At 39.2% G+C, this 26,850-nt stretch overlaps 1 protein-coding gene across 1 annotated transcript in view; it reads left to right on the top strand.

Moving 5' to 3' along the window:
- Positions 1–20,487, top strand: part of rcan3 (regulator of calcineurin 3) — a 36,981-nt gene extending 16,494 nt beyond the window's left edge. The window contains exons 3-5 of the mRNA XM_062440466.1: positions 14,416–14,589; positions 15,930–16,101; positions 19,758–20,487. Coding sequence (XP_062296450.1) covers positions 14,416–14,589; positions 15,930–16,101; positions 19,758–19,912 — 501 coding nt within the window. The 3' untranslated portion in view covers positions 19,913–20,487. The remainder of the gene's footprint in view (positions 1–14,415; positions 14,590–15,929; positions 16,102–19,757) is intronic.
- Positions 20,488–26,850: the final 6,363 nt, after the last annotated feature.

The following is a 26,850-nucleotide window of genomic DNA, read 5'->3' on the forward strand; positions in this document are numbered from 1 at the left end:
AGATTTGTCTGAAAGGCAAGCACAGGAAGCCTATTTGAAATGCATTTGTCAGTCACAGAGCAGGAAAGCAGTTGCACTTCAATGTGTTCAAAGTGAGCCTTGGATCCCTAACTTTGGCACTGTAAAGTGCCAGTTTTGGGGCTTAAAAGGCCACACAGATGGTCTACCAAAGCTTGGCTCCCCCACTAAACCCTTTAGAAATTCCATGTCAGAATGTATTCCCTCACCTGCTGGCTGCTTGTCTGATTTGACTCATCACCAAAGAGACGGAAAGAGATGCAGGAAGGGTGAGAGAGAGAGAGAGAGAGAGAGAGAGAGAAAAAAAACAAGTTACAGTGCCACTCAGCAGTCTGACACCAGTGAGAACACCTCACCTTTGACCATGATCAGCATGTTTACAGACATCACATATATGCATAGTTAAACAAGAGCAGCCAGTGTAGGCAGGGGATGTTCTTTTCTGTTGTGGAAACACAAAGAAACAATCACATTTCTTTCTCTGTGCCAGGTACTCTTCCTCGCCAATGTGCTCTGGTGCGGGGAAGACTGAATTCAGCTATTTGTTGCAACTAATAGTAGCAGTTGCAGATTTAAAGCATTCAGTCACCCCACACTCATCCCCCACAGCATCTTGATCAGCTATACTTTATATATTTATGTCCATCATTAACCTTACACCAGACATCCAATGTATATGTGTGCGTATACTGTTCCTACAAAGGCATGATTTGCACGTAAGAACGGCATGTGCTTGTGATCTGATGTCACTGAAAAATGCCCACACAAACAATGCATGTTGAGCCACCCTGTGGTCAGTGTTTCCCCCTTTGAGCCAGGCAGCTGCTGTTCTATGTTTGCTTCCAACTCTCATTACACTTTCTAACCACTGCAAGGTGAAAGACACCAGTGTGTCACCCTGCAGTGGTGCTGTAATTATGTGGTTGTGGTTATATGTACAGTAAGATTTCCAAAGGCCTCAGGTTGAAAGAAAATATAGTGTGAAATCTCAGAGGTGTTGATTGTGCACTGTTTCTGCTGAATACAACTTCTAATACTCCTGATCATGACATAAAGCAAATGTCTCTAGTTGTGTGTTTCAATAGCAGATTTGGAACACACATGTCATTGTTTTGTCAGCTTTGTTAATGAAACTTGGTTAGCACTCTAAGATTAACCATCCTCCCCAGACAGGCTTGTCACAGTCTCAGACAGGACAGTCTGATCAGAGTGTAGACTTCACTAAAGCTCCCTGTCAACCAGCTCTTATCAGACAACCTTTCCCATACCCGTCCAAAGAAAAAGGGGGTCCACACACAATTAAAAGAGCAGACAGAGGGTTGACTTTCGAATGGCACAAAGAACACCACTAATCCTGCTTTCTGGCTCACAGAGAATGATGGAGAGCGCTGGGGGAGAGGGCAGATTAAAGCTAGGGCACGTGGGGAACGGCTTCTGATTGAGCTCACCTCCCTGTCAGCCTGCTTTTGTTTTTGTTATCGGTCGACAAGATCTGAGCCCATCTTAAGGCCCCTGTTCTTATTAATATCCCTGAATCTGAAGATGAAAAGCAATAATCAGACTCCTGTTTTTTTGCAAAGCACTTTGGGTGAACTAATATGTGGATTGCTGCTATTTATAGACACTTCAGGGAGAGATTAAGCAATGGCAGTGGTGCTTTAATGGGCGACATGAAGAAAATAAGTGAATGGTAGGCTTTTAATTAGAGGAGGAGGGTTTGTGAATGGGCTGTGGTGTTTAGGTGCCATTGTTTTGACACAGCTGAAATGGCTTGAATCTGGAAAGCTCACACCTTGGCTCAATTCCTGCTGGTTACATTATTAATGAGCCAAACCGAGAGAAGCTGTAGACAGGACAGTTGATAATAATAATAATAATAATAATAATACTAATGGCAGAGCCTGTGGTACTATACAGTAGGCTCTGACTCCAAAGTGCTGTGTGTCCATTTTGGAAAGAAACAAAAGGACTATTGTTGGGAGGTTTAGTGAAAGCAGAGCTGTGGGTCGAGGCCAGACGCTGTAGTATGTGTCTGTTGGTCACAACACTATCATTACCTGGAAAATCTACCAGCATCAGCAGATGATAGCACAGGACACATGGTGAAGGTCATAGCATGTTGGCAGGCCGGCTGTGAATGTATTACTGAACACAGAGTGTGACGCAAGCTTTTACAGTTACCTTGCATGCTTGATTTGATGCTGGCATTTACATGTTATCATTTATTTTGTTGCTTGTCAGTTTAAAGGTTGCTCATTTATTTGCTCTTTTTTATACATAATAATAAATAATCAGCCTGTCAACCTGTTTTTTTTTCATGATAAAATGCCTTTCTGGCTTCAGCCGGTTATTAAATGAAATGTGCTTATTTTAATTAGGAAACATTTAACACATCAAGGTTTTTGCTTGGAAACAGTTTGGACATTATGGTCTGTTCTCAGGTCATTATACTTATTTATTCAAATTAAACTCAATACCATATGGACTACATCACAAGGCACAATGTACAGTTATTTTCAACTTAAGCCTGCTATCCCACACACAGAAAACTGTAGTAACACTGACATAGTCACACACTCCAACCACAACAGTGAGTCAGCGGACTCACAGACCTACAGACAAACACCTCTGTCAGCAAAAACACACACACACACACACACACACACACACACACACACACACACACACAAACTCCTCGCCAAGGATGCCTGGAGAAGTTTCCATCAGCCTGGGTCACTTTCCGTCTGTCCTCTTGTTTCTCTGACATTTGTGTCATGTCTGTTCTCAGGCGTTATCATCAAAGAAATCATGCTGGTTATAAGGAAGGAGAAGAGATTTGATGACTAATCTGCTATTTGTTGTTCAGCAAAACTGGAGTGAATTTTCTGACGTCTATGATGTTTTCTTTCTCTCACACAGTATCTTTTGATGCACTGACTACCTTATGTAAGATGTTGTCATTCCCTTTGATTAGTGATGCTTATTTTGAGTATCTACGCAACAAAGCAAGGCACAAACTACACATAACTGTATTATTTAATGTGATCAAATGTGGAACTCTTTTCTGGGCCCACTAAATTACTGGCAGTGTAGGATGAGTTAGTGTAATGGTTGGTTTGAATATTATTTTTAATAGGGTTGCAACTAACAATTATTTTTTATCAATCAGTACTCAGATTGTTTTCTACAGTTAGATACATTGATTGGTCAATATGATGCCAGAAATAGTGAAAATCAGCCTTCACGTGTTCCCAGAGCCCAGGTGCAAATTGTTTGTTTTATCAGATCAACAGTCCAAAACCCAAAAATATTCAGGTAACTAACAAAGAAAACTAAGAAAATATACACACGATAGAAGCTGCAACCAGTGATGTTCTTTCTAATATATTACTATATTCATTAATTCATCATTCTATTCCTTAATCGTTTTATCTCTTATTATCTACTTACAGTAAATACCAAGTCTGCGTATCATCCTCGCCAAGTTCTTGGTTAATTCATCACCAGTGTCAATTTTAATTGTTTTTTATTAACATGGTAGCCGTTCATGTCGAACATTCTTTGCCCCTTTTCTGAATAGCTCTTATTTTGGGAAAGGACACTACCAGACCTCTCAGGCCATGCTCATCAAACATACATCAGATCTGATTGTTAATATGATCTAGGAGCATCATTTGAAAACACTGTTGATGTACTGTACTGACCAGACATTGAGGTGAAGAAAAGAGGCAGAGGAGCACAGGCAGGACAGAGAGGATGGATGTAGACGGTGACAGTATCATGTTCTGAGCTAGTAGGAAACCAGATCTGCATCTTGGCAGGGTTGAGCGATCCTGGGCCAGAGCAGTGGGCTCAGGTGTGCCTGCCTCCCCCAGTCTGGGCACTAGGCAGGTGGAGATGGGCAGCTCACATTGGCCTGAAACCCTAGAGAAGTGCATGGGCTCAGGTGTCAGCTAAAGGTTAGCGCTGTGTCCGTTAGGGTGACGTAGAACAAAAGACAGTCTCCTGGGTGGGGTGTCTGGTTACCATGTGGCCAAGATGACACGACTGTGAAGTGATAAGATTAGAAGCAAAAAAAGGCCTCACAATAGATTGTAAAGGCCCACAATTTATCCGCCAAGGAAGAACATGGCGGAACAGCGTCACACAATAATTAGCCTTTTGTCATTGAAATGACCAAATGAGCATTATTTTTGTGTCAGAATTTCCAATCGAATTTCCACTCTGACACAAATGCTTCTGGAAAGACTGTACTTCCAAAAATAGTAACACCTAATCCCATTACCGTAAGAGAATAGGACTTCAAAGCATTGTAGTCTATATAAATACAGCGCACGGCAAGCTAAAGGTAAACTCCAGCAGTGTTTGCTTTTCTGAGGACATGTTGAATCTGTAAGTGGATTGACAAAAGTTAAATTGACTACAATTTGGATATTTGATTCACTGTTAATGTCATTTATAATGACAAACATTTGCTGGCTTCATGCTTCCAAATGTGAGGGTTTGCAGATTTTCTTAGATTACTTCTTTCTTTGGTCATGTAACGCTTGATCATCATTAGAGCTGTGAGCTGCATCACCACCAAAGTGATGCACTGATGCCACCAGAGAGATAGGGAAAGAGGGAGAAATAGAAAATGTAAGAGAGAGCAATAGGAAGAGCTCATCGGTCCATATACTGTGGTGGCATAAGGTAGGAGCTGTTGGTGCGGCATCTCTTAGCCACCTTATGTAATGTTGTGTTTCTCTTTGGATTACTGCCGCCTTTAAAGTGTGTGGGTCTGCATGGGAGACTGTGTGGACACTCTTGCATGATAAAAGTGTGTGATGTAAGAAGAATTTGTGCATGTGTGTTCAACTGAGCCTAAGTGCCACTGATGAGGAAAAGCTCCTGCCGCAATAAAAACCATAACGACCAGATTGCTGGTAATGGGATTAATGTGTCCCCGCATGCCGTAAACTGATTTCAATCTCCCTGCCATGGACAGAGTGTCCCCGAGGGAGCGACAGTGTAGCGCCGCAGCGTCGGCCCCTGTCGATACCGCTCCCTGCTCGAGGTATCGATCCCGCTGTAATAACACATGCCCCATTCACATGCTTCCCCGGTGCTTCTGCAGCCATCACAACGCAGACAAAGCTGTCATTCATTGGGTGTTTTTGTTGTTTTGTAATGCTGAGGATGTGCTGTTATGCTAATATTAATGGCTGCTTTGACAGGAGCCATGTTTTTCTCTGTGTTGCGAATATTGGGTCACTGCACACACAGCCCCCAGTTTATCCACTGCTGTGACCACATATTACATCATCATAAGTAGTCAGCAAGCTAACTGCAGATTACAGTCTTTCTTAGTGCTAAACTATTGACCACTGAGTTACAGGCTAAGTGTACAGCCACCAGTGTGATTAACATCCCTGGGTAGACTATGTATGTAATTAAAAGGCATCTTTGGAAAGGATAAAGTAAGGTAAAGGATAATATTTAAAGGAAAATCTTCTATATTTATCGTATTGTCAACAAATTCCTTAAAAAGACCAAAAGCAACAATGAATTGGTCTGTGTAGCCAAAAAAGGCCCTTCAGTGTTATCCAAAAAACTATTAAAAACTCATCAGTGAGCCACACTGGGTGACATGTTCCTTCATTATAATGAAGACAGGCACTTGTTTATCTTCAGTCAGTCCCACAAACACAATCCTGCTGCGGTAAATACTCACTAGAGCATCAAATGTGTAGTAATCTGCGGCCGAAGATGGTCCCCAACAAATGCACGATTTACTCCTGTTTGACTAACATTTGCAGACAATCACAGTATCTAGGTTTGAAGAAAGTACTGAGTTGTTTTTTTAATGGAACGACATATTTGTAGGTTGTTTGTTTTTTTGTATTTTTATTTATAGTAAGAGTCCCACAGACAGGGTAGGGAAGTTAGACAGTATTAAGAGGCGGGTTTTGGTCAAATCAAACACTCTTTTTTCCCCAAATCCTTTCAAGATGCAGGTGTTTTAAAGCAATAAAATATTAGGCAGATATTTTTTGCAAAAATTCTAAATAATAGGTGGGGATATTAATTTGCACAATTTGGCACTTAGTAAAAGTAACTGTTATTCTTCAGCCCTGTTGCTGTAGAACAAGGCTGAAGACATGACAAAACGTAATGGAAACATCTTCATATTTTGAGTGTTTGTTTTGCTTTAGATAGTATTCCTATTGGAGTGTGGCGGCTGAAGGCTCTGCCCTGTTTCAACATAATATATTTTCATGTCACAAAAGATAGTTGTAGCTGCACACAGACAGAACCGCAATGGAAAGTTGGCTCTGCTTTATGGAACAGTCATGGAAAAAAATGTGGAATGTGATAAGCAAAAATGTGCTGGAACAGGCACGCATGCAGGTATGAGATTTTTCATCCAGCTCCGTCTGTTATCTATACAATCTCTTGTTCGACCTCATTAGACTGGTTCCAGTTTGGCCCTTTAGGGAGGACGGTAATTAAAAATGATGGTCTACACACTTAAGAAATGAATTTTCTTAATTATTCCAACGTGATCTGTCTATTTTTAGTGTAACACTGTCCTTGACTCACCCTGAGGCTCCGTGGCCTAGTTTGTTGGTTTTCACCCAAATCCCATTCAAGCACAGGGGTCTGGATTAGACTGTGCTAAACCCATGCACGTGTCGCAGAGAAAGATGAGTGATTTGCCAAAGGAAAAAAAAACCCTGAATAACCCTTCTTTACGTCCCAATTAGGTTCTCTTAATCTCTTCATTTTGATCCAAAATGCCAAATGGTGTAATTCAACATAAAATTGAACTAGCTTATGGATTACAGCAATGGACTTTGGTATGGGAGTGTCAGTGTTACTTAAATACTATGTACTAGCTTAAATGAAAAAACCAAACCAAAATAGGACAGTGACTCTGTCAGTGAATTTAAATGCTACAACTGCAGACACTGCAGGCACTGAATTAGGGCTGCAAAGAACAATTATTTTCATTATAAATTAGTCTGATTTCTTGATTAATCGTTTGGTCTAAAAAATGTCAGAAAGAGCCCATGTTAACTTCTTTAAATTACAACTGTCTATAACCTAATAATATTAAATTTACTATCATACAAGTCAAAGAAAACTGGCAAATATTCACATTTGATAGGACAAAACCAGTGAAATTTGGAAGCTTGGGTTACAAAATGAGTAATATATTGAACGGCTTATTTCTTTGTTCTATGCTGAATTCAGTTCTCACTTCCTATATGACTATTGTACAGTTATCTCTATCAGTTGTCTACATGCTGCTCTCTGTCAAACTGAACTCCAGCAATGTAATTGTATGCTGTTTGCTCTGTGTGTTTAGAGCATATTTGAGGCACATGGCCAATCAAAAGGATGATGCAGCGTGTTGGTGTGTTGCAGACAATGTGACTCCTCACCAATGTGACTTCTCACCAGTGACAGAGAACAAACAGCTGAATATGTGAACCTTATTTAACTCCCTCAACTGCACGATGAGCTGACAGTGACAACAATGAAAGTCGACATCATGCAGGAGCTTTTGTTGAACATCACGGTTTGCTGACGATACGTTCATTATCTAGTATTTGAGCGGAAGTTTTGGTTCAGTCACGGTTGGTTTCTGTTTCTGTGCGTGCAAATGCATGTTTATCTATCTTTGTGTTTACTGTGCTAACAAAACAGGACGGACCTGCAGCTCTGTTAATTATCAGTGATCCTTACACATTGAAGAAACATAATCCTGCCTTTACATGAGAAAAACACTGAAGTCACAGTTATCTGCCACAGGGTTACACCTAAGTTCGCCACTTGACTGATTCATTACCTGGAAGGTGTGATACACGTGCATATGTTTTCATTCCTCAGCTTTATTAATCCTCCTGTCCTCCAGGTGCCTCTGCACTCTTCTGTCAGTCACTGATGTTTATTGTTATGCCGCGGGACTTCGCCCCAGATATGAAACCTTGTCGACATCACCAAATAAACCCGCGCCTCATCCGTAAGATGACTGATCTTTTGTTCAGATGATTGTGTGTCAGGACTACTAGCTGGCTCTGCGCTGTGCTGCTGAATGTGAGTCATGCCCACAGTCATGTCCTGTTGCCACCGTGATGACAGCCTTTCCATTACCGTCAGGAACATAACTGCCTCATTACCCAGGAGGCAATCTGCTGAAGGATGGCCCTGCAGCCACCATCGGAGTGGCTGCGGTTCACTAGCAAGCTTTACATCACTCCACATTGGACTTTTTATGGTGCTTTCAGTCTCTTTGTTGGGCCTCTTGTATATATCTTTTCTTTTCTTTGTCTATTTGTACTTCCTGTTTCCCTCTGGACATACAGGCTTTGCTACAGCAGTAACTTGAGTGAATGTTAGCACTCAAAAGTTGATTTACTTCACTTCCTTCTATACATATATAAATATCATAGAAAGGGTTCATGCTACATAATATTAAAAACTGTGTGGAAATTTAACATTGAAAATACAATTAGCAATGCGAAACTAAAAAATGGCTGTCAAGAGGACTTTATTTATTATAAAATGTGTTCATCAGGGATCAGTGTCATTTTGCAGCGGATACTTGACCACTTTTGATTGTACAGGGGCATAATTTCCATAATTTTTTTGTTTTATCAAATAGAAAATCTGTAGAGACAGAAAAAAGTAACCCAAATTGTAGTATATTTCCCTGCTGTACAATGTGACCTTATTTCCTTCTGTATTTCTTTTTAAACTATTCCTTCAAGCTTATATTAGCTTTTTTTTTCTGGATCACTTAATCAGTCGCGCAACCCCAGAGCTGCAGTTATAGACACATTCTGGGAAAGGAGAGGAAGGAAATTGAACCTGTTGAGGTACACACTGGCTGTTATGTAAAGGTGACATGGAGAAACATGCGGTCAACATTGACAGCACTTGCCGTTTCAATCAAGCCAAGTCATTAGCTATTTGAGAACTGTGACTTAACACCTCCTCCTCCTCCCAAAAATACATCATCTAGATTCTCTTATCAGCTTAACAAAACGTGTGAGTAAAACATGACAGTTGTATCAGCAGAAACACTAACTTTTAAATGTTTTTGCTCTTCAAATAAATCCTTTTTTTTTCTTGTTTTCTGTAACCTAATTACCAAGATAACTCACTATTACTCTACTATTTTCATCCAGTTTCCCCAGTAGATGTTGTCATCTGCCTCGTTGAGAATGAAAAACAAGAACACATTGTCCTTCCCAGCACTCTCACCTGTTGTCTTACAGCTCTCACTCACTGCAAATACAGTGGCAGGTGCCGCATCAAGCTGTGTGCATGTGTGTTTTATGTGGTTAAAACCAGCCCATCTGTGCCGGCAGACCAACAGTCATCTTTTAGTTGTGCTTAGATACCACTTGTCACGTTATTTTACCATGCAGACATGCCCTCCCTCTGTGTGTGTGTGTGTGTGTGTGTGTGTGTGTGTGTGTGTGTGTGTGTGTGTGTGTGTGTGTGTGTGTGTGTGTGTGTGTGTGTGTGTGTGTGTGTGTGTGTGTGTGTGTGTGTGTGTGTGTGTGTGTGTGTGTGTGTGTGTGTGTGTGTGTGTGTGTGTGTGTGTGTGTGTGTTTTATGAGCTTGGGTACCTACACAAATAACAGCTAACTAATTGTAGAAACACAGGGAAAAATCCTGAGCACATCGTCCACATCACACACATGCTTACTCACTTGCTAAGTCTCCCTTTCTCTCACACACACGCATAGAGAACAAAGGGAGTGGGTCACCGCAGGGAACATTGCGATGGCAGATGAGTAGGCCACTTTTCAGCCGTGTGTAACTCAACACCCCTCTCCTCTTCCTCATTCCCCCTCCTCTTCCTCCTCTCATTCCCTCAGGATGTCCGCTCAATTAGTGATCAGCATGCTCACTTGTTACACACCAATCTGTCGTGGGTGTATCACGGTCCATGTGCAGGGTTCAAAACAAACAGCGCATGCTATTATGGAACATGATCTTGGAGCTTTCCCACATCTCTCTTCATGCCAAAACATCAATTTAGGTTAAGGAAGTACCCGCTGTGTATGTGTGTGTGTCTATTTATGTGAAAGACTACCTTATCAGTTATCACACATGGAGTTTCATGACATGTGAGTCATAGTAGCTGGCTAAGGCTCATGGAAAATTCACGGTTTGAATAAGGGCTTAAGTGGGCTGTGCAGACAGGGCAAACAAGTGCCTTGTTGTTGTTCTCAAGCTAATTATGATCAAACCCAAATCAAGACAGTTTGCATAAAGCGATAGCTGGTTACTGTAAAATGCTCTATAATTAGTAGCTTGATTGTAATGCTGTTATATAAGCCTCTGATGTTTTAGTCTTATTTCAGAAATGATCCAAAATATACACAGACAGTTTTGGCCAAGAGCATACTATGAAATGTTCATGCTGCCACACAAACTATGTTTCTTGGCTTTGGAAATGATTTACCAACATTTCTTCAAAAAGTTACACAGATTTTTATAGCTGTTAATTGAATTAAATAATTTAAATAATGCGTAATTGAGTTTAATAGATTTACCAGCAATTTATCACCTGCAGTTTCCCTCAGCACTTATTTATTATTATTATTATTATTATTATTATTATTATTATTATTATTATTATCATTATATTTCAACTCACTGTTTTGGTTTTGCTCCCCACAAGGCACCTCATTTCTAGCAGCATGCAGCTGTTTCCAGTGAAGAAGCTCTGATATATGCAGATCTACTGTATGCTACTTGCCCAGCACCAAACAGCAGACACCAGTTCCCAACTAGCCAGTGTATATATAGTGCATTAAGCAGCTCCAGAGACAGAAATGTCTCTCAGGACTAAAAGGAGAGTGAGTTTTGGAATAGCATTCACCGGGTGGTAACTGCTGTACGTGTGAAAACTGTTTGCTAACATGTTTGCCATATCAGCTTTATAAGTTGATAAGATGTTAATGCTCTGCTTACGGCTTGTTGTGCTGCCTCCACATTGCCAAAAAAGAAAAAATCAGTTAATCCATGTTTAAACAGCAACACTCTTTTAGAAAGAACGAATATATAAAACTGCGCCTTACTGGGTCACATAAAAACTTGCTATGCCCATGTGAAAGCCATTTATAAACAGTTTTGCTGCAGGATGTGTCCTGGTTTCATGGGCATGAAATACCAGGAAACAGCCCCATAAACAAAGACTGTAATTAAAGGGCTGCTCCATGGTTTTCTCTTTTATTTCAATTAATTTTTGAACCTCGGAAGAGACTGACGCTTAAAAGAACAATCAGAATCGATGCTAAAATCTATGAGGATATTCAGATTTTTATTCCCTATAAAATTGGAGGAGTCATCTTTTAATTCAATATTTTGATATGTTGCTCCTTCTGCTGTCTATGTACAAGTAAAGAAAGGAAGGTATTTGGTTAACTACTATTTTGCAGTTGACTGTGTTGTCTGTGGCTTGAGAGAATCAATTTTAAATGAGCACACTTAACACTTGGCTGCCCTTATCGTGGTGGCTCACCCTCTTCGCTCTCCTCTGGCTCTTTGGGATGGTTGCGTTCTAGTTGCTAAGTTAGCTGGTAATTCTCCCCAAATGCAGAAAGATATTCACACATTCCTGACTTGACCTCTTTTCCTTGCTTCTCTTTTTAGAATGCACCTTGAAAGGCGCAGACCTGACTAAAAATGGTATCACAGAGCCTGGATGTGACGTTAGCTCTCGAGTTCAAACTGCAACCCTTAGGTGTTTAGCAAGGGAACACCAGATGCTCTTACATGGGGAGAAGAAGGGGAAGTAAAACAAGAAGGGAATGGGAGGATTATGAGCAAAACTGTTAATCTGCTTATTTTCTAAAAATGCAAATTATCTTACCACAGTGTACACCACACTGCAGCATAACTGTGGCTCACAGCTTGCTGAATCATTAACAGCTCTGCATGTGTCAGACAGAGTGATGGTGTGATTTCTCCGCAGAGATGCAGTATAAGCTGTATTTTAGAGCATATTCATTGTCTCATAATAACAACTGCTAAAAGTACTTAGTACCTAACTGTAGTAAAAAAGGCACTTGATTCATCAAGGCCTGCAAAATAGTGATACGTAGGTTCATCATTATAAGATGTTACAATTGCTCCACTACACTTTAAAAGGAAAATCAAAGTTCAAATACTGTTACATCTATGTGTGTTTTTTGTCTTGTCAATTGTGATAGAATATGTATTTTTAGGTGTTAAAATGTGCAGATGATACATAGTATAATAATATACTACATTCTAACATAGTGACTTTATATATTTAGTGCTCTCTGCACAGTAGTATTTATGTTTTCATGCCCTGAAATTACATAACGCAAAGTAGAATGAGAGGATTTTTTTAATTCGACTGAATTTGTTATATTCTAAGCTGATTCTCAGATGATTTTTAATTTAAAGGTGACTTTAAGTGGATTTAAAGATGACATTTTAATAAGTATTTTGGCTCTTTTCTGTATTTTGTTGATCCAACAATTAATTGCTTAATGGAGAATAAGCGGCAGATTACTGAGAGATAATAAAAATAATTGTTAATTTCAGCCGACGGCCTCTTTCAAGTATTTTGTAATCAGTATGGAAATAACGTCATATTCACCTTCACATTACCATAAGGTCCATGTAATAAGCACACTCAAAGCTTTGCAGTGTGTTGCTTTGTGACGTACAGTTTTAAAAGCTGTGAAAAATAAGATTTTTTGGAATCATAACACATCAAAAAAGATAAGACTATAAAGTTTATGTGTTACAGTTTGTGGGGATTCACCAGGACTAACAGGACACATACTGTAGACAGAAGTAAGGTGCTGAGTTTACAGATAATGCCTCCCATCAGTAAGCTGTCACCGATGTGCAGAGGCAGATCTCACAGCCTACATGCAGCCTGTGTTCCTTCAGGTAACAAGAACCCGCTCCATCCTGGTGAGGGGTGCTGTGTCAGCTCAACAAGGGAAGTGCTGTCGGAGTATTTCAGTCTTCTGTCTCCGACTGCCTGGAACTGAAAAGAATATATTTGGACAACTGCCACACAACAATACAATCACAGACTGATGCCATAGTGATACTGATATTGATGCCACTGCCTGCACACGTGAGCAAAGCTGTAAATGTTGAGTAGAGAGCATATTTGACACTTATATTAATATATTATGTGTTCAGTTAATTCTTAAAAGGGCATGTTGATAGTTCAATCATTTCTGCATCGCTTTGTCAATGAATGCTGCACCCTTGGGAACTGACTGCAAAACTCAAAGCAGTCTGAATCAAGTCATGCTATTCATGACAATCTCCTATCATCAGAATGGCACATATAGTCCGCCATCCATCTTGATTTTTAGAAAGAAGGCTCGGTTTCATCATCATGTTGCCGCAGGTGCTGAGAGATGGTCGGCTAAAAGACAAAGAATGGTGCTACTGATTACTTAGAAACCCACTCTCCCCACGGCCTTTTTTCTTTTTCCTTTAGCCCTCCTACTGAGCTGCTTGATTGAGTTCACAGCTGAGGAGGCCAATTTGGTGCCCATGGAGAGGACTGAGTAAAAAACATGGGAGGTGCAGGAACATAACGTATGGGTAAAGACAAAGTGCCATAAAAGAGGAGGAGGGGAAGTGTTAAGAGAAAGGAGAGTAGAGAGAACAGAAGAGTCAGAGAAGATTGCAGGATAATGACGGGAAGCTGGAAATCTAATTTCCCAATTAACTCAATAGCAAATGAAATGGGGGCAACGCAGTTAGAGTCACGTCTGCTGCTTGGATAGAGGTGTCATTGAATAACTTAAACTCCGGAAAGGTCTCATCTTTTCGCTAAATAGTGGGGAAAAATGCATAGATGGCATAGTTTGTGTCAAATTATTGTGTAAGATGGCATTGACTGCTGGTCCAGGGGATATTTTACTGGAAGGTAACCACTTCTCTGTGCAGCTAGGACTGAAACAGTAAGTCGGTTAAATGATTAGATGATAAACAGACAATTAATCAGCAAGAATTAATTTTTTAAATCATTTATCAAGGGAAAAAAACCTATATAAACCAGCTTCCTAAATGTGGGAATGTGTTACTTTTTTCTTTTTTATATCATTGTAAATTGAACATCTTGGGGGCAAAAGAAGTCATTTGAAGATGTCACCAATGAGTCTAGTGGTAATTGTAACCAGCATTTTTTACTATTCTTTTTTTTTTTATTTCTAGTTCTTGCCTTTTTGCTGTTGATACCGTCTCACACTATTATCCACTTTTAAGTGCGTTTTATCTAGATCAGATAATGGGAATCTTCTCCTACATTATCCACAGAGTATAAACATACACATCAAAAAAGTGCTGAACAACAACTTCAAATCCATTTCTTTTTTTGCCCCTCTACAGGAGAGATTTGAGGCATTGTTTAGGATCTACGATGAACAGACGACTTTCCAGATGTTCAAAAGCTTTCGGAGAATCCGGATCAACTTCAGCACCCCAGAGGCTGCTGCCCGTGCTCGCATCGAGCTGCACGAGTCCGAGTTCAACGGCAAGAAGCTCAAGCTCTACTTTGCCCAAGTGAGTGTCAGTTAAGGCTCTGGGATATGGACTATAAGATGAACAGTGCATCATTTAGTGTAACATACATTCACTCACAAATACACTTGCAGAACAATGACAGAAAACTCTTTTATAGTGATTCTCTCTATTCTACCACACCTGACTGCCTCCTCAACCCACCAACCCTCCTGTCAAAACCCATCAGTCATATGATTGAACTCATGAAAACAGTAGCTGTGTTTATGTGTGGGTGTATCTTACCCTTACCTGTGGGAAAGAAAGAGACAGGAAAAGTAGAGTGTATTCTAGTGTGCTGATAAATCAGAAGAGCATATATCTTCAGCACTGTGATGGAATCATTATGAATATATCTATAGTACCAGTTGAAAGTTTGGACACACCTTCCCATTCTCTTAAAGGAAAAAGTGTGTCCAAACTTTTGACTGGTACTGTTTATTATTTCATATCCATAAGAATAAGAGAGTAAGCATGGATTTTATCATTTGGAGATGAAGAGCAGGCTAGTAGTTTAGATTAAAAGAGGGCAAAACATTTTTGAAATTGGACATTTAGCTGGTTACAAATGAACAAAGCACGTCCTAACTACCACTGAAATGTCGCCATCGAAATTATGTCAAAACCTAGATTTAAAAAATGTAGCCATGTTGTAGCTTACACGTCAAATCATAAAATTCATGCTTTTTCATGCGAAATCAGGTAAATTCTAATTTGTGCTCACTTTTATCAAAAATATATCAGCAGTAACGACCCCTGCTGCACCTCTCAGTACTTAGATATAAGAGGATTAAGGATTTTACAGCTCAGACAGATGCCACATGTAGGTATTGTAATTATGGCAATTGGCAACTATCAAAACACCAAAATCCCCTCATAAGACAGACTTTGGAATTTGAGACTAAAAGACTGAAGCTGTGATTGCAAAGCTAGTGTGCTTTTGGCACTCTTAAGTATAAGAATTGCATGTAATAAAGTAAAAGAGAAACTTTGACTGGTATATATCAGCGTGAAAAATTCTCTGAGAGGAATCTAACAGTCTCATGCTCTTTATGTCTGTTTTAAAAAGCATAAATCACAGACTAAGATCTAAAAACATAAAGCATAGAAAAACAACACACTAAAGCATTTAACACACATCATTATCACATATCAAAAGCAGATCTGAAAAGGTGAATTTTTAATTCGTGATTTGAACATAGATCAGAGCAGTCTCGGATGTGTTCGGGGAGAGAGTTCCAGGAGGAGTCGGTAGCTATGGAGAAGCCTCCGTAGCCCCAGGTCCCGTGCTTGGACCTGAGTGGTGAAGACAGGAGGTAATTTTGTCATCTCCCTTCCGACAGGTCCAGAATGGCGACGAGAACATTGACAAGTCGTACCTGGCCCCTCCTCAGCCCGTCAAACAGTTCCTGATTTCACCGCCTGCCTCGCCACCTGTGGGCTGGAGCCAGAGTGAAGATGCTACACCCGTTATCAACTATGACCTGCTGTGTGCAGTAGCCAAGCTAGGACCAGGTTAGTAGTCAATTACAAGTTCAAAAAGCTTGTACATTACGCTCATTCATGCACACAATGAGCATAATGTATTGTGTGCACAACACTGTGGAAATAGTGTATAATGAAGGTATAACAATCTAATTATAAAGTCTCTATTTGAGCTGTTCATCCTCATATAAAAAAGAAAGTCATTTCACCCTCCTCCGTGGGGTGTTGTAGAAAGGTTATGTGGCTAGGAAGCAATTAGGACAAAGGAACTGGAGTGGATATTGTTGACTCATCACTGTTTTATTCTGGACGTTTCCTGCAGGCTTTTGCCTGTGAAGCAGGATCAGATCTAATTTGCTTGATCACAGATGCATTGTTATGTAAGACTGCCATTACGTACCTTTTTATAATGTCATTATGGATTTAGAGTCATTTTGAAAATGTTCTGTGTGAAATGGCTCTCACCATAAAAATTCTGCTGCAGTGACACTGTGCCTGACCCAAGGTCTTCGTCAGGCAGCAAAAAAAAAGAAAAGAAAAAGAATCTTAAAATCCATAAATCAAATACACAGCGCAAGTCACTTTCTGTCAATATGCTCCATACTTAGCCCCATTTGCTGCATTCTGACATCAGTGCCAATATGTGTAAGATTGTTCTTAATGGATTTGCAAAAAGTCAGCCACAGATGCATTTTCAACCAACCCACAGAGCTAATGTTAGCATAATTACAGCAAGCTATTCTATAAAGCTATACAGCTTATGAAATCTGTGAGCAACACTTGTCAATTGAGCCCACAAAATTGACAGTTGGGGGCTAGAAATGAGAAGCCTGCTTTTGTCTACCTTTGTCTGAAATCAAGGAAGAATAACAAAGGACTTTTATATGTCTTCAAAACTGTATTACTAATTCAACTCTTGTTTTCACTGTCATCTAATTGTAACTGTAATAATGTTCGAGGGTACTTATTTGTTCATTACGTGGAAATTAAATAAAACCAACCGTTTGATTAAGCTGTACTTGGGCTACTTACGTGGTATTTGCGCAAGTCAAGGGGTCACCTCATTAATCAAGCCTGTTCCAGTGTGCGTTGATAAACTTCCATACATTTGCTGTCTTAATGAGCATTTGGGCGCTGTTCGCAGTTACTAACATCAGTTTAAAGGATGTCACACTAAAGGGCACTTGGCTACTTGCAAATACCACAAATGTGGACACTCAATTCTTCTAAAGAAGGCAATGAAAGGATCATTTTAAATGAACATTACACCATAAACTGATATAATTAGTAATATGGTTTAATCAGGAGTGACATGTGACTGAAGTAAAGATAATTGTAATTGTACAGATGATATTGATAATTAGTGTGGTCAAGTCTTTGATTCTTAGACTCTACAAGGAGATTTTGTTATTGAAGGACATTAGTCCTCAGCAGCAGCAAGATAAATCCCCCATGGAGTCCAGGAACTGAGGTTGATGAGGATGTGGTGGGGTGCACATAATGGCATGAAAGCATTAAGGCAGAGAGGGAGGCAAACATATTTAAAAAGACAGCAGCAAGATAATAGGCTGACATTGGAGGTGTGTCACCATGCTATTGGATAGATGCAACCAGCTGATGTGAACAACTGATAGCTCAATTGATAGCCCCAGATATGATCGCAAAGGAAATGATGAGTTAGTATGCGTGAGAGATGTAAAAGCTATGATGCTATGAGGAATAAAACTACAGTCATATGTATGCAAAGATAGTCTCCCTGATTGAACTTTCGCTATCGCGCCATGTCAGTTTCACTATACCAAAAATAGTCCTTTTTGCAGTTCCCATCCTATCACAGTTTCAGGAAGTACATGAAATGTGTAGGCAACTCAGCATAGCACCGTTAGATTTGGATGGTTTTAAAATCTTTCCCAGTAGCCTCACTCCGTGGCAGCTTTTCTGCTCAAAATAATGTCACCACTGTCTGCCTTGTCAACAAGATTTCAGATTGCAGCAACCTTTAGAAAATGTCACCTAACACACGTGAAAAGGTGTACCATGCCAACAATGTCTTTCCATGTTTGTGTGCTGTATGTGAATGTGGGTATACTCGTGCTGATGAAGTGGAAAACATAACTTCTGAGTCTGTATTTATTTGTACTGTATTATCTTTTTTATTATCAACGAAAACATGAATACACTTTCCACATGCACACACACACACGTTGTCCAGCCCTTAGAACCACTTTTGACACCTTCTTCTGTAACCATAGCAACACGAGGCATCAGGAAATGGCTTTGTTCTTTTGCCTCACATCCTGGCATCTAAAATCAGATTAGCACTGGGCTGCAGCACAGCGCGCTGACTCCCTCTGTCAACTCCCTGTGGTAACAGCAGGACTCTTATTCTCTGTCCATCTTTCTGTTTGGCACCACAGTGAAAAGCCTCTAGACCAATTTTGTCCTGTCTGCCAGCCGTCTGATCTCATCTCCATGGAAACTGTGATACAATCTTGCGAGTTTACGTATGTTTTCAATCCGAGTCAGCTGAGTTTGGCATCTGGACAAAGGAAAGTCTTTCATTCTCTCTTGAATCCCTGTCCTTCCTTCCACCTCAATGACGCACTGATCTTGAACAGACAGACCAACAGCAGATTGTTTCTGTGCTGTAAAAATACCCCTAATATATAATACATTGCCACAGTAAATAATAAATTGAATAGTCATATTATTTGAAGTAGAGCTGCTTAAGGCTATCTTGAAAGACACGTGGTTATGGTCTCACCATCCACAGTACTCAGATCCTTCAGTAAAACTAGCAATACCACAGTATAAAAAATACTCCACGACAAGAATTGCCCTACCTTAAAATTCTATACTCAAACTACATAAATATAAACAGAATTTATTATGATATTATTTATTAAAATGGAAGTATTACTATATATGTTATTTTGAATTTTGATTATTTGTACACATTCCTTATCTTGTAAGCAGCATTTAAATGTTGGAACTTTAGATGTTGAATGTCTAATAAATCAAATTTTATGAGCATATCTTAGGTTTTGTGTTTGTAAAATCTTACTCTTAACAGCATGTATTGAGTACAGTTGTCAAATAGGGAGAAGAATATATTTTCCACTATCAAAAAATTCCATTTAAAAGTCAAAACAACAGTGTTATATACTGTAATACTTTTCCAACTTCCCTCCCCTGTCTGATGCTTCCAGCCCATTTGCAACTAGATATATAGTTTAAAATAAGAATCATAGGCAAAGTAATATCTTTAAAATAGCTATGCACTGTAGACTTAAGTAAACGTCACTCAAATTTTGCATTTGCTGTGGGCAGTTTCTCAGATGCAAGCGAGTATTTAATTTAATTTATTTAAAAATCAAGACAGTATATGTGGGATCAACTCAAAATAAATTAGTGCAAGTGCCATTTCTTTTCATTTGTGTGTTTTTAGGTTTCAGTCAACAAAAGCGTTTGCTACATTAGGACTTGATTCATAATCCTTCCTTCGTCTTTAGTAACACACGTGCTTTTCCTATTACTTGTCAAAATGTCTGCTTTTCATCTTTTCATGGGGTTTGCTGACCATAAGAAAAATATAGATTGACCCTAGCCTTATCCTTGAAGTACGTGACTTGAATACATGAATTATTTTCCTCTTTAACTCCTTTTTTTCATCCCCTCTCCCCCAGGTGAAAAGTACGAGCTCCACGCAGGTACAGAGTCCACCCCCAGTGTGGTCGTCCACGTGTGCGAGAGCGAGACAGAAGAGGATGAGGCAGCGCGGCCAAAGCAGCAGATTGTCCAGACCAGACGTCCCGACGGACCCCCCAAAGTCTTCAACTAGAGAGGCCTCACCCCCCGACACCGGCGCGGCCCCCGACCGCCCCTTAACCCGCAACACACCTGCCCTCTCTCTCTTGTCTCTGCACTCACAGAGAGCGTTGATGCCCCTCATTTCAGTTCAACTACAAGCAAAAACAAACCAACAAGCATTGCTCGAAACGGTGTTTGTGGGGAGCGTGGCGATGGAATGAGGCGGCTTGAAGGGGATGGATGAGAATCACACACACACTCATCACATTCTGCGGACAGCATAGGGAGCGGCGGGCAACGCTTGCCTCCACCCCACCAACCCCCACTTGTTTTTAGCAAGAGGGGTCAAAATACCTGTCCCAACGCAGGCACCTGTCACTTGTCACACACACACTCAGCTCTCATTGCTAGTCCTGCCCAGTAGCTTGCTCGTCCGTTAGCTTGTTAGCCATACCTCTCCCTCTGTCTCACAGTCATCTGTACAATAATCTTTGGTTGAGGACATGCAATACCTCAATATAGACATTTTCTTACATTTTCTTCTTCTTTTTTACAATGAAATGTGTTTTCAGGTTGTTATTTTTCTTCTTTTTCATCCATTTTCATATCTCCTGGTTTGTCGCTTCAGCTTGCATCAAGAATGAGTGTGTGATGTTCCCGCTCTTGTCTGCATGTATATACTGTATTACAAAAAATACGTACAGAAACACAAATACTAACAAGATATATCAAGAAAAAGGAACCTATTTAACATCACACACAGCACGAAGCGCCATATGTGACTAACAACGTTGTGGTGGTTGTTTGACTTTTCTTTTCTTTTTTTTTCTTTTTTTTTGCTCGTTTTCGCTTTCTGTCTTTTTTTATTTGGAGAGGTGTTGTTTTTTGCTAAAACTACTAGATGTGTATTCTTAATATGTATTTGATACCCCAACGCTTTTTGCATGCTTAGTTACTTCTGTAGATGAGGAGCTGAGGTGTTTTTTTTTATTGTTGTTTGTGATGACAGGGAAATGGTGTGATGCTTTTGACGCAAAGTGCATATCCCCACGCAGAGGTTAAAGTGACGTCTTAGGGAGGAGAAAAAAGCGTAATGGTTCGGTCTTCAATTCAATGGCAAATTTGCATTTGTGGCTTTTGTCGGGATTTGATGGATCAGAGACAGTTCATCCCCCCTCATTTTCTTCAAGGGGTTTGGGATGGGTTTTTTTTCTTTTCTGATTATAATTGTTATAATTCACATCTCAAATCTAATCTCTTGGTTATGTTGTTTGATCAAATTCACTTTCTATGTGTCAGGTTTTCCTCTGAAACCTACCACTTGCTTGTTTTGCACTGAGTATCTCTTGATATCTCCAAGCAATTTCGGGGCTCTCGACTCATCTCCTGCGCACCAGAGTACTGCGCTGCTTCTTGCTGTACATAGCTGAGCAGTAGATTTGTGGAAATAGTCCTTTTAGAGTTTGTAGTTTACCTGAAAGCATTTTGCTGAGAAAAGGGAAAATTAGGTAGTCTCATGAGATATCAACCAAAGCATTCAGTCACCTCATATTATCATAGCAACACAAAATGATTTTTCTTACTGAAAGATGGTATATTGTCAAACTGTGTGAAAAGAAATCATATTTTCCCAACACAACTGCAGTACTTTTTATTGTATTGTGTTTTTTTATTTTATACTAACCTACATACCTTTTTGCAGTATGTTGTTCAGCATAAACCCAAACAAATATACATAAGAAGTCATAAGCTCCTTACATTTATGGTTAATTCTCCCCAAAGTCCCTTATAGATCAGCGTGTTTCACCTTGCCATTTGATTAATTATTTCAGTGCTTTTGAAGCAACATGAACAAATGTTCCTAACAGGGCTTTAAGATGTCAACGGTGAGTCTGAACCTTATTTGTTATTAGGCAGCATGAAATCTAAAAAGACTTTTTTGCTATATAACAATATTAGTAAGCAAAAGACAAGTCTGTCTGCATGTGAGCACTTTATTGTCAGTGTTTGGTTTCCTTCACATAAAATAGTCTTTCTCAAGACAAAGTAGGAAGCACATTGCATTTCTTCTGTTTCTTTCTTGTGTTGTCTTTCTTTTATCTGAAGCTGAACACCTGGTTAGCCTTTTTCACCAGCATATTGCAGTGAGTGAAACACTCCACTTCCTTTTTGCTAGTGTGAACCTTGGAAAAAAATTTCAGGCCTTTTGGATCTGTGGGAGTGTGTGTAAAAGGTGTAGACATGCAGTACAGTTGTAGGTTTAAAATGGGGCAGGATGACACAGCAGAACAAAATCAGTGTCTTTGTTTTCGTGTTTGTCCACAAGAAACATTCATCTTATCTCCCGGAAAAGTTAGAGCAGGTCTTTGAAATGCGCCACGTTGGCAAGTGTTACAGATGTTTATTGGCACTACAGTAGGGCTGTCACAGTTATCTAAGCAGACTGCAGTTTGGTGGAACTACTGAGGTGAATTATAATAAAGAGGAAGCAGGAGGAAGACACTCGTGAAGACTTTTTTACTCTCTGTGGTCATGGTGTTTAAAACTGGGTGCATTTTGGTCACAGTTGAAATGAAAATGTATATTTATGTACATATGCCAAGTGTTTTTTCTTTTCTTTTTTTCTTTTTGTTGCTGAGGCCAGTCCCAGTGTGCGGTTTGTTATGGCTTCTCTTGGCAATGTTGTAATGGAGAAATTAAAAAAACAACAAAAATGTGTAATAATAAGTTCTGAAGATGCTCGATCAAAACCAACTGTCATTGTGTTGTGTTCAACATGGATTCTGTTTGAATGTTTTATTTCTGGGGAACGTCTACTAAAAAGGTCAATAATACCGTTTGTGACTGTTGTACCGTTTTGTTGAAATATGAATATTGTGTCTTGTATTGTAGGAATCCAGAAAACAAAGTAGCAAAACAAGCAATAATTTACAGTTCTATAATACCGGTTTGTGTATTTTCATGTTCTGTACTTATTTCTCAGAGATGGTCTCTGTCTCTTACAGTATCCGCTTCTATTTGTGTAGTATAATAGTAATTTGTTTCACATAGAGAAATACATAAAGACTTATTCTTAAAGCCATGTTTAGTGTTGTTTATTATAAATTTTACTTTCACTTTTAAAATGAACACCCTTTGGATGCAAATGCAGAAACATGAGCATTTAAGTTAATGGAAGTTTCATTAATTAAAGTTAGCTGTAAGTAATGTTAATATACATTCACAACTAACCTTTAGACCCAACTCCTCTTTTACATCACAGATCCAAGCATCTTTTCCTGAAAGACAAATTCCTGACAATCTCCAAAAACCCAGAAGGTTGTTTTACAACACCTGAATGTATTTCCTGAATCCTCAGACTTTGGTACAAATGAATTAAATAAAAAAGATTATGCTCTTTAGAAAGTTGTGGCTTTATTTCCTAATATAAACGATGGCTGAAGTGATATATTGCCTTCCTTGCTTGCTCACCTTTTTACCATGTAAACCAAGATTTATAGTTATCTTTTATTGGTTTCAGAAATAAAGTCACAACTTAAAAAATGTAATTGAAATTTTTTTTTTTTATTGAGCAGTGGACAGAATATGTTTTACCCTTATAAACAAAAGAGTTTTTCTGGATGGAAATAACAAAAACTGGTAAGTCATCAGTCCACCTTTAATCCTTTTTTCTGCCATGCTAGCAGCATAGCTGTCTAGTCTCATTAGTCAGTCCACCACTTTGGTCCAAACTGAAATATCTCAAATATCAGATGAATTTACATAACATTCCCATCAGCTTCTGCTGTACATTGTGTTTAGTGCTAATTAGCCAATGTTGGCATGCAAACACTTTAAACTAAGATGATGAATGTAACATAAATTATACCTGATAAACAGCATGTTGTCATTGTGAGCATTTTATCATGCTGTTGTTAGCATTTAGCTCAAAGCACTACCTATAAGTACAGTTTTGTAGAAAGATTAAGGAAGGGATTAAGAAATACAGATGACATGTATTGTCAAATGTAATGATAATACATTAAAGACTCAAAATGGAGACTACTGTCATTCGAACACACCAACACAAAATATAGTGTTGTTCCAACATCTTGGTCATACACTCCACCCTCCTAAATTCAGCATTTCTTTGTTCTCTTTATTTCAAAAGAGTTCAGCCTAGCCTTGTGCCAGTGACTCAGAAGGTTTCAATTCCCATAGGATTGGTATTGATTTTTGTTTCACACAAGGCTATACAGTGAAAAGCCTTTATGACCACAGTGACATTTATTTACATCTTTCTCTATAGAATACAGCAGTGGTACTGTCACTTGCACTTCACACCTCATATTTTCCAGAAAGGATCTGGCCAGAGACAATCACAGCAGGGTCAAGTTAATGATTCTTTGAGTGGGCAATACTAGACATGAATTGTATAACATGAAAGACAAGTAAATGTTTGGCAATACAGCCATGACCTACACTTCAGACCTTATTGAATTTCACATTTCGCCCTGTCAGTCACGAAGAAAAGACAAATGACTTCTTGTGAAATCAGTAACAATAGATTGCTCTTATCCATTTCCTTCTGACAGACTGCACTTAATTATTGTGTCAAACAACAAAACCAAAATGTTGGCACGTTGTCATCCCTGTTTTGTGAGGTTTTGCAAGCACATAGTTTGCTCACAAAGGGGGAAAATATGTTTATCTACATGAAAACGATATCTTTGCTTATATAAACCTAAAATATCTGGTTTGTTTGTCCTAACCTCTCCAAAACTCTACATGCTTCACATTAAGAAGCAGCTGATCCAGGGTTGTAAAAGCTACCTGTGTCGTTGCTGATGTACCTAAGTAACAGCTTAGTAACAGCTGTGAGATGAGGCATACTGTCTGTCTTCCTCACCGTGACACAAAAAGCCCTCTCTTCACGGTGCGGGGAATGGGGAATTCCTCCTCACAATGACCCCTACTGTTGAATGTGACGATGTGTGTACACCTAAGGGAAACAGATCAGGTTAAAACGTGGCTCTTGTGGGTTTTACTGGGGCCAGTAGATTCCCTCACAGGGACTCTCCAGAATTACACAGCACAAAGTTGCTCAGTAATCCTAAATGATGCATTAGTCATGAGCTGACAAGAATACTATAAATAGTTTGTTGTAAAGTGGATACTTAAAAGTACACAATGGCGTGAGTGTAATCAATACTGGATTGCCTTTTACATTGATGTGCCCTAATGCAATAAAGTATCGTTCTTCCTCAGGACTAAAGGTCAGCTGATGTAAGACCCATTGTTTTTGAGCTCAAGAATATGTTTTGTACTGTCAGGAAATGTCCAAGAACAATTATCTTGTTAGATAATATTATTATTATCATATTATTATTATTATTATTATTATTATTATTATTATTATTATTATTATTATTATTATTATTATTATTATTATTATCATAATTAGGTTGTAATTGAGAGAAATTAGATTCTTGGCATTGTATATTTGTTGTGTATATAAGAAATTATGACAAGAGACAAGAGGATATTAATTTATGGTTTTAGTCATGTTTGATGTTCCTAGTTTTAAGTCTGTAGGTTTTAGAAAATTGTCTCACCCCTGAAGAGTTGGTTTTTGTTTTTTTACTTATATACCTGCTGTGACCTTCCCACTTTTGCCCAGCTTTGTGTTCACTTTTAATAGGCACAGGTTAACATACTAACATGCTAAACTGAACATGGGAAACATATTATACCTATACATTAGTATGTTAAAGCGGCTATAATATTTTTTTTTAATATCAAAAATGCTTCAAATGACAATGGCAGAGGCATCACTCAGAGTGATGAACCTACAGAGAATTTCCCCAACTTTGCAGTTCCTCTCAGCTCCTCTCAGTGAGTTTCAGCTCATCATTTAGCTGTCCGTTACAACGTCCTTGTTTTGGTTCATTCTCACTGCTCTCACAGTGTCTTTTTCAGAGAAAACATTCTTAAAACCCACTGCATACTATACCGGCTCAACCCCAAACGGCAAACAAACACAGTGACTATCTTGTGAACGTTGGAGCATTTAGCAGCTAAATAGCCAGATATTTCCCTCAGGAGTTGATATTGGACTTACTTTCAACAGATGGACAGAAACACAAGACAAATGAATGCTAATGTTACTCCTTAACTGCTGGAGGTGTAAAGAAGCAACTGTTTGCTAGCAAGTTCAACATCATCAACTTAAGAGGTGATGATGTGTCAGTGTTGTGTTTACAATTGTTTCTGCTGCCCCCAAGTGGCCAAAAACATTAGGTAATGCAGCTTTAAAATTGTCATTGTGAGCGTTTATTTTAAAAGGCCACTATGACTAGGAAGTACAGCTTCAGTACATGTTTAAGGATAAATAAATGGATTAATTCTTCACCTATTAAATCCTGATTAAGTACTTATTAACAAATAATGACTCTCCTGTCTTTTCACCTTCAAACTATTTTGGTACATAGAGCATTTACACCATTTGTACTGGTCTGAAACCAACCCAATGACAGGGTGCCATTTGGAAAGATGTTTTTCTCCTCTGTGAAATCTGACCTCCAGCTTTTAGACAATTTCTTATTTAATGGTCTTCCACAGCTGAACATTAGGACATGGGGACACCAACACTTAAGCAGGCTGTAAACAGCACTCTCAGCCCATTGGGTAAAGCAGAACAATGTGTGTCTGCCCAGATGAAGTTTAGTTACACTTACTCACAAAAGCACAACACTGACTGGCTTCATAGTCATGGGCACCACCTAGCCCCTGGGGGTAATATGAGGCTCAATCCAGGCGACTTGTTGGCACTGTTTGGGGCAGGTGTGTTACAGCAGCTTGCTTACTACAATAAGACTGGGACAAGTAGTAGGACAGTTAGGAATATGGGCTGACTTGCAAATTGATGCCTGTAAAAACATGTTTCCTATTCAGTACTCGACTTTCACACGAATGCTGCCAAATGTTTGA

The sequence above is a fragment of the Scomber scombrus genome, chromosome 19 (genome assembly GCF_963691925.1).
Source record: "Scomber scombrus chromosome 19, fScoSco1.1, whole genome shotgun sequence".
In the NCBI taxonomy this organism is placed as follows: Eukaryota; Metazoa; Chordata; class Actinopteri; order Scombriformes; family Scombridae; genus Scomber; species Scomber scombrus.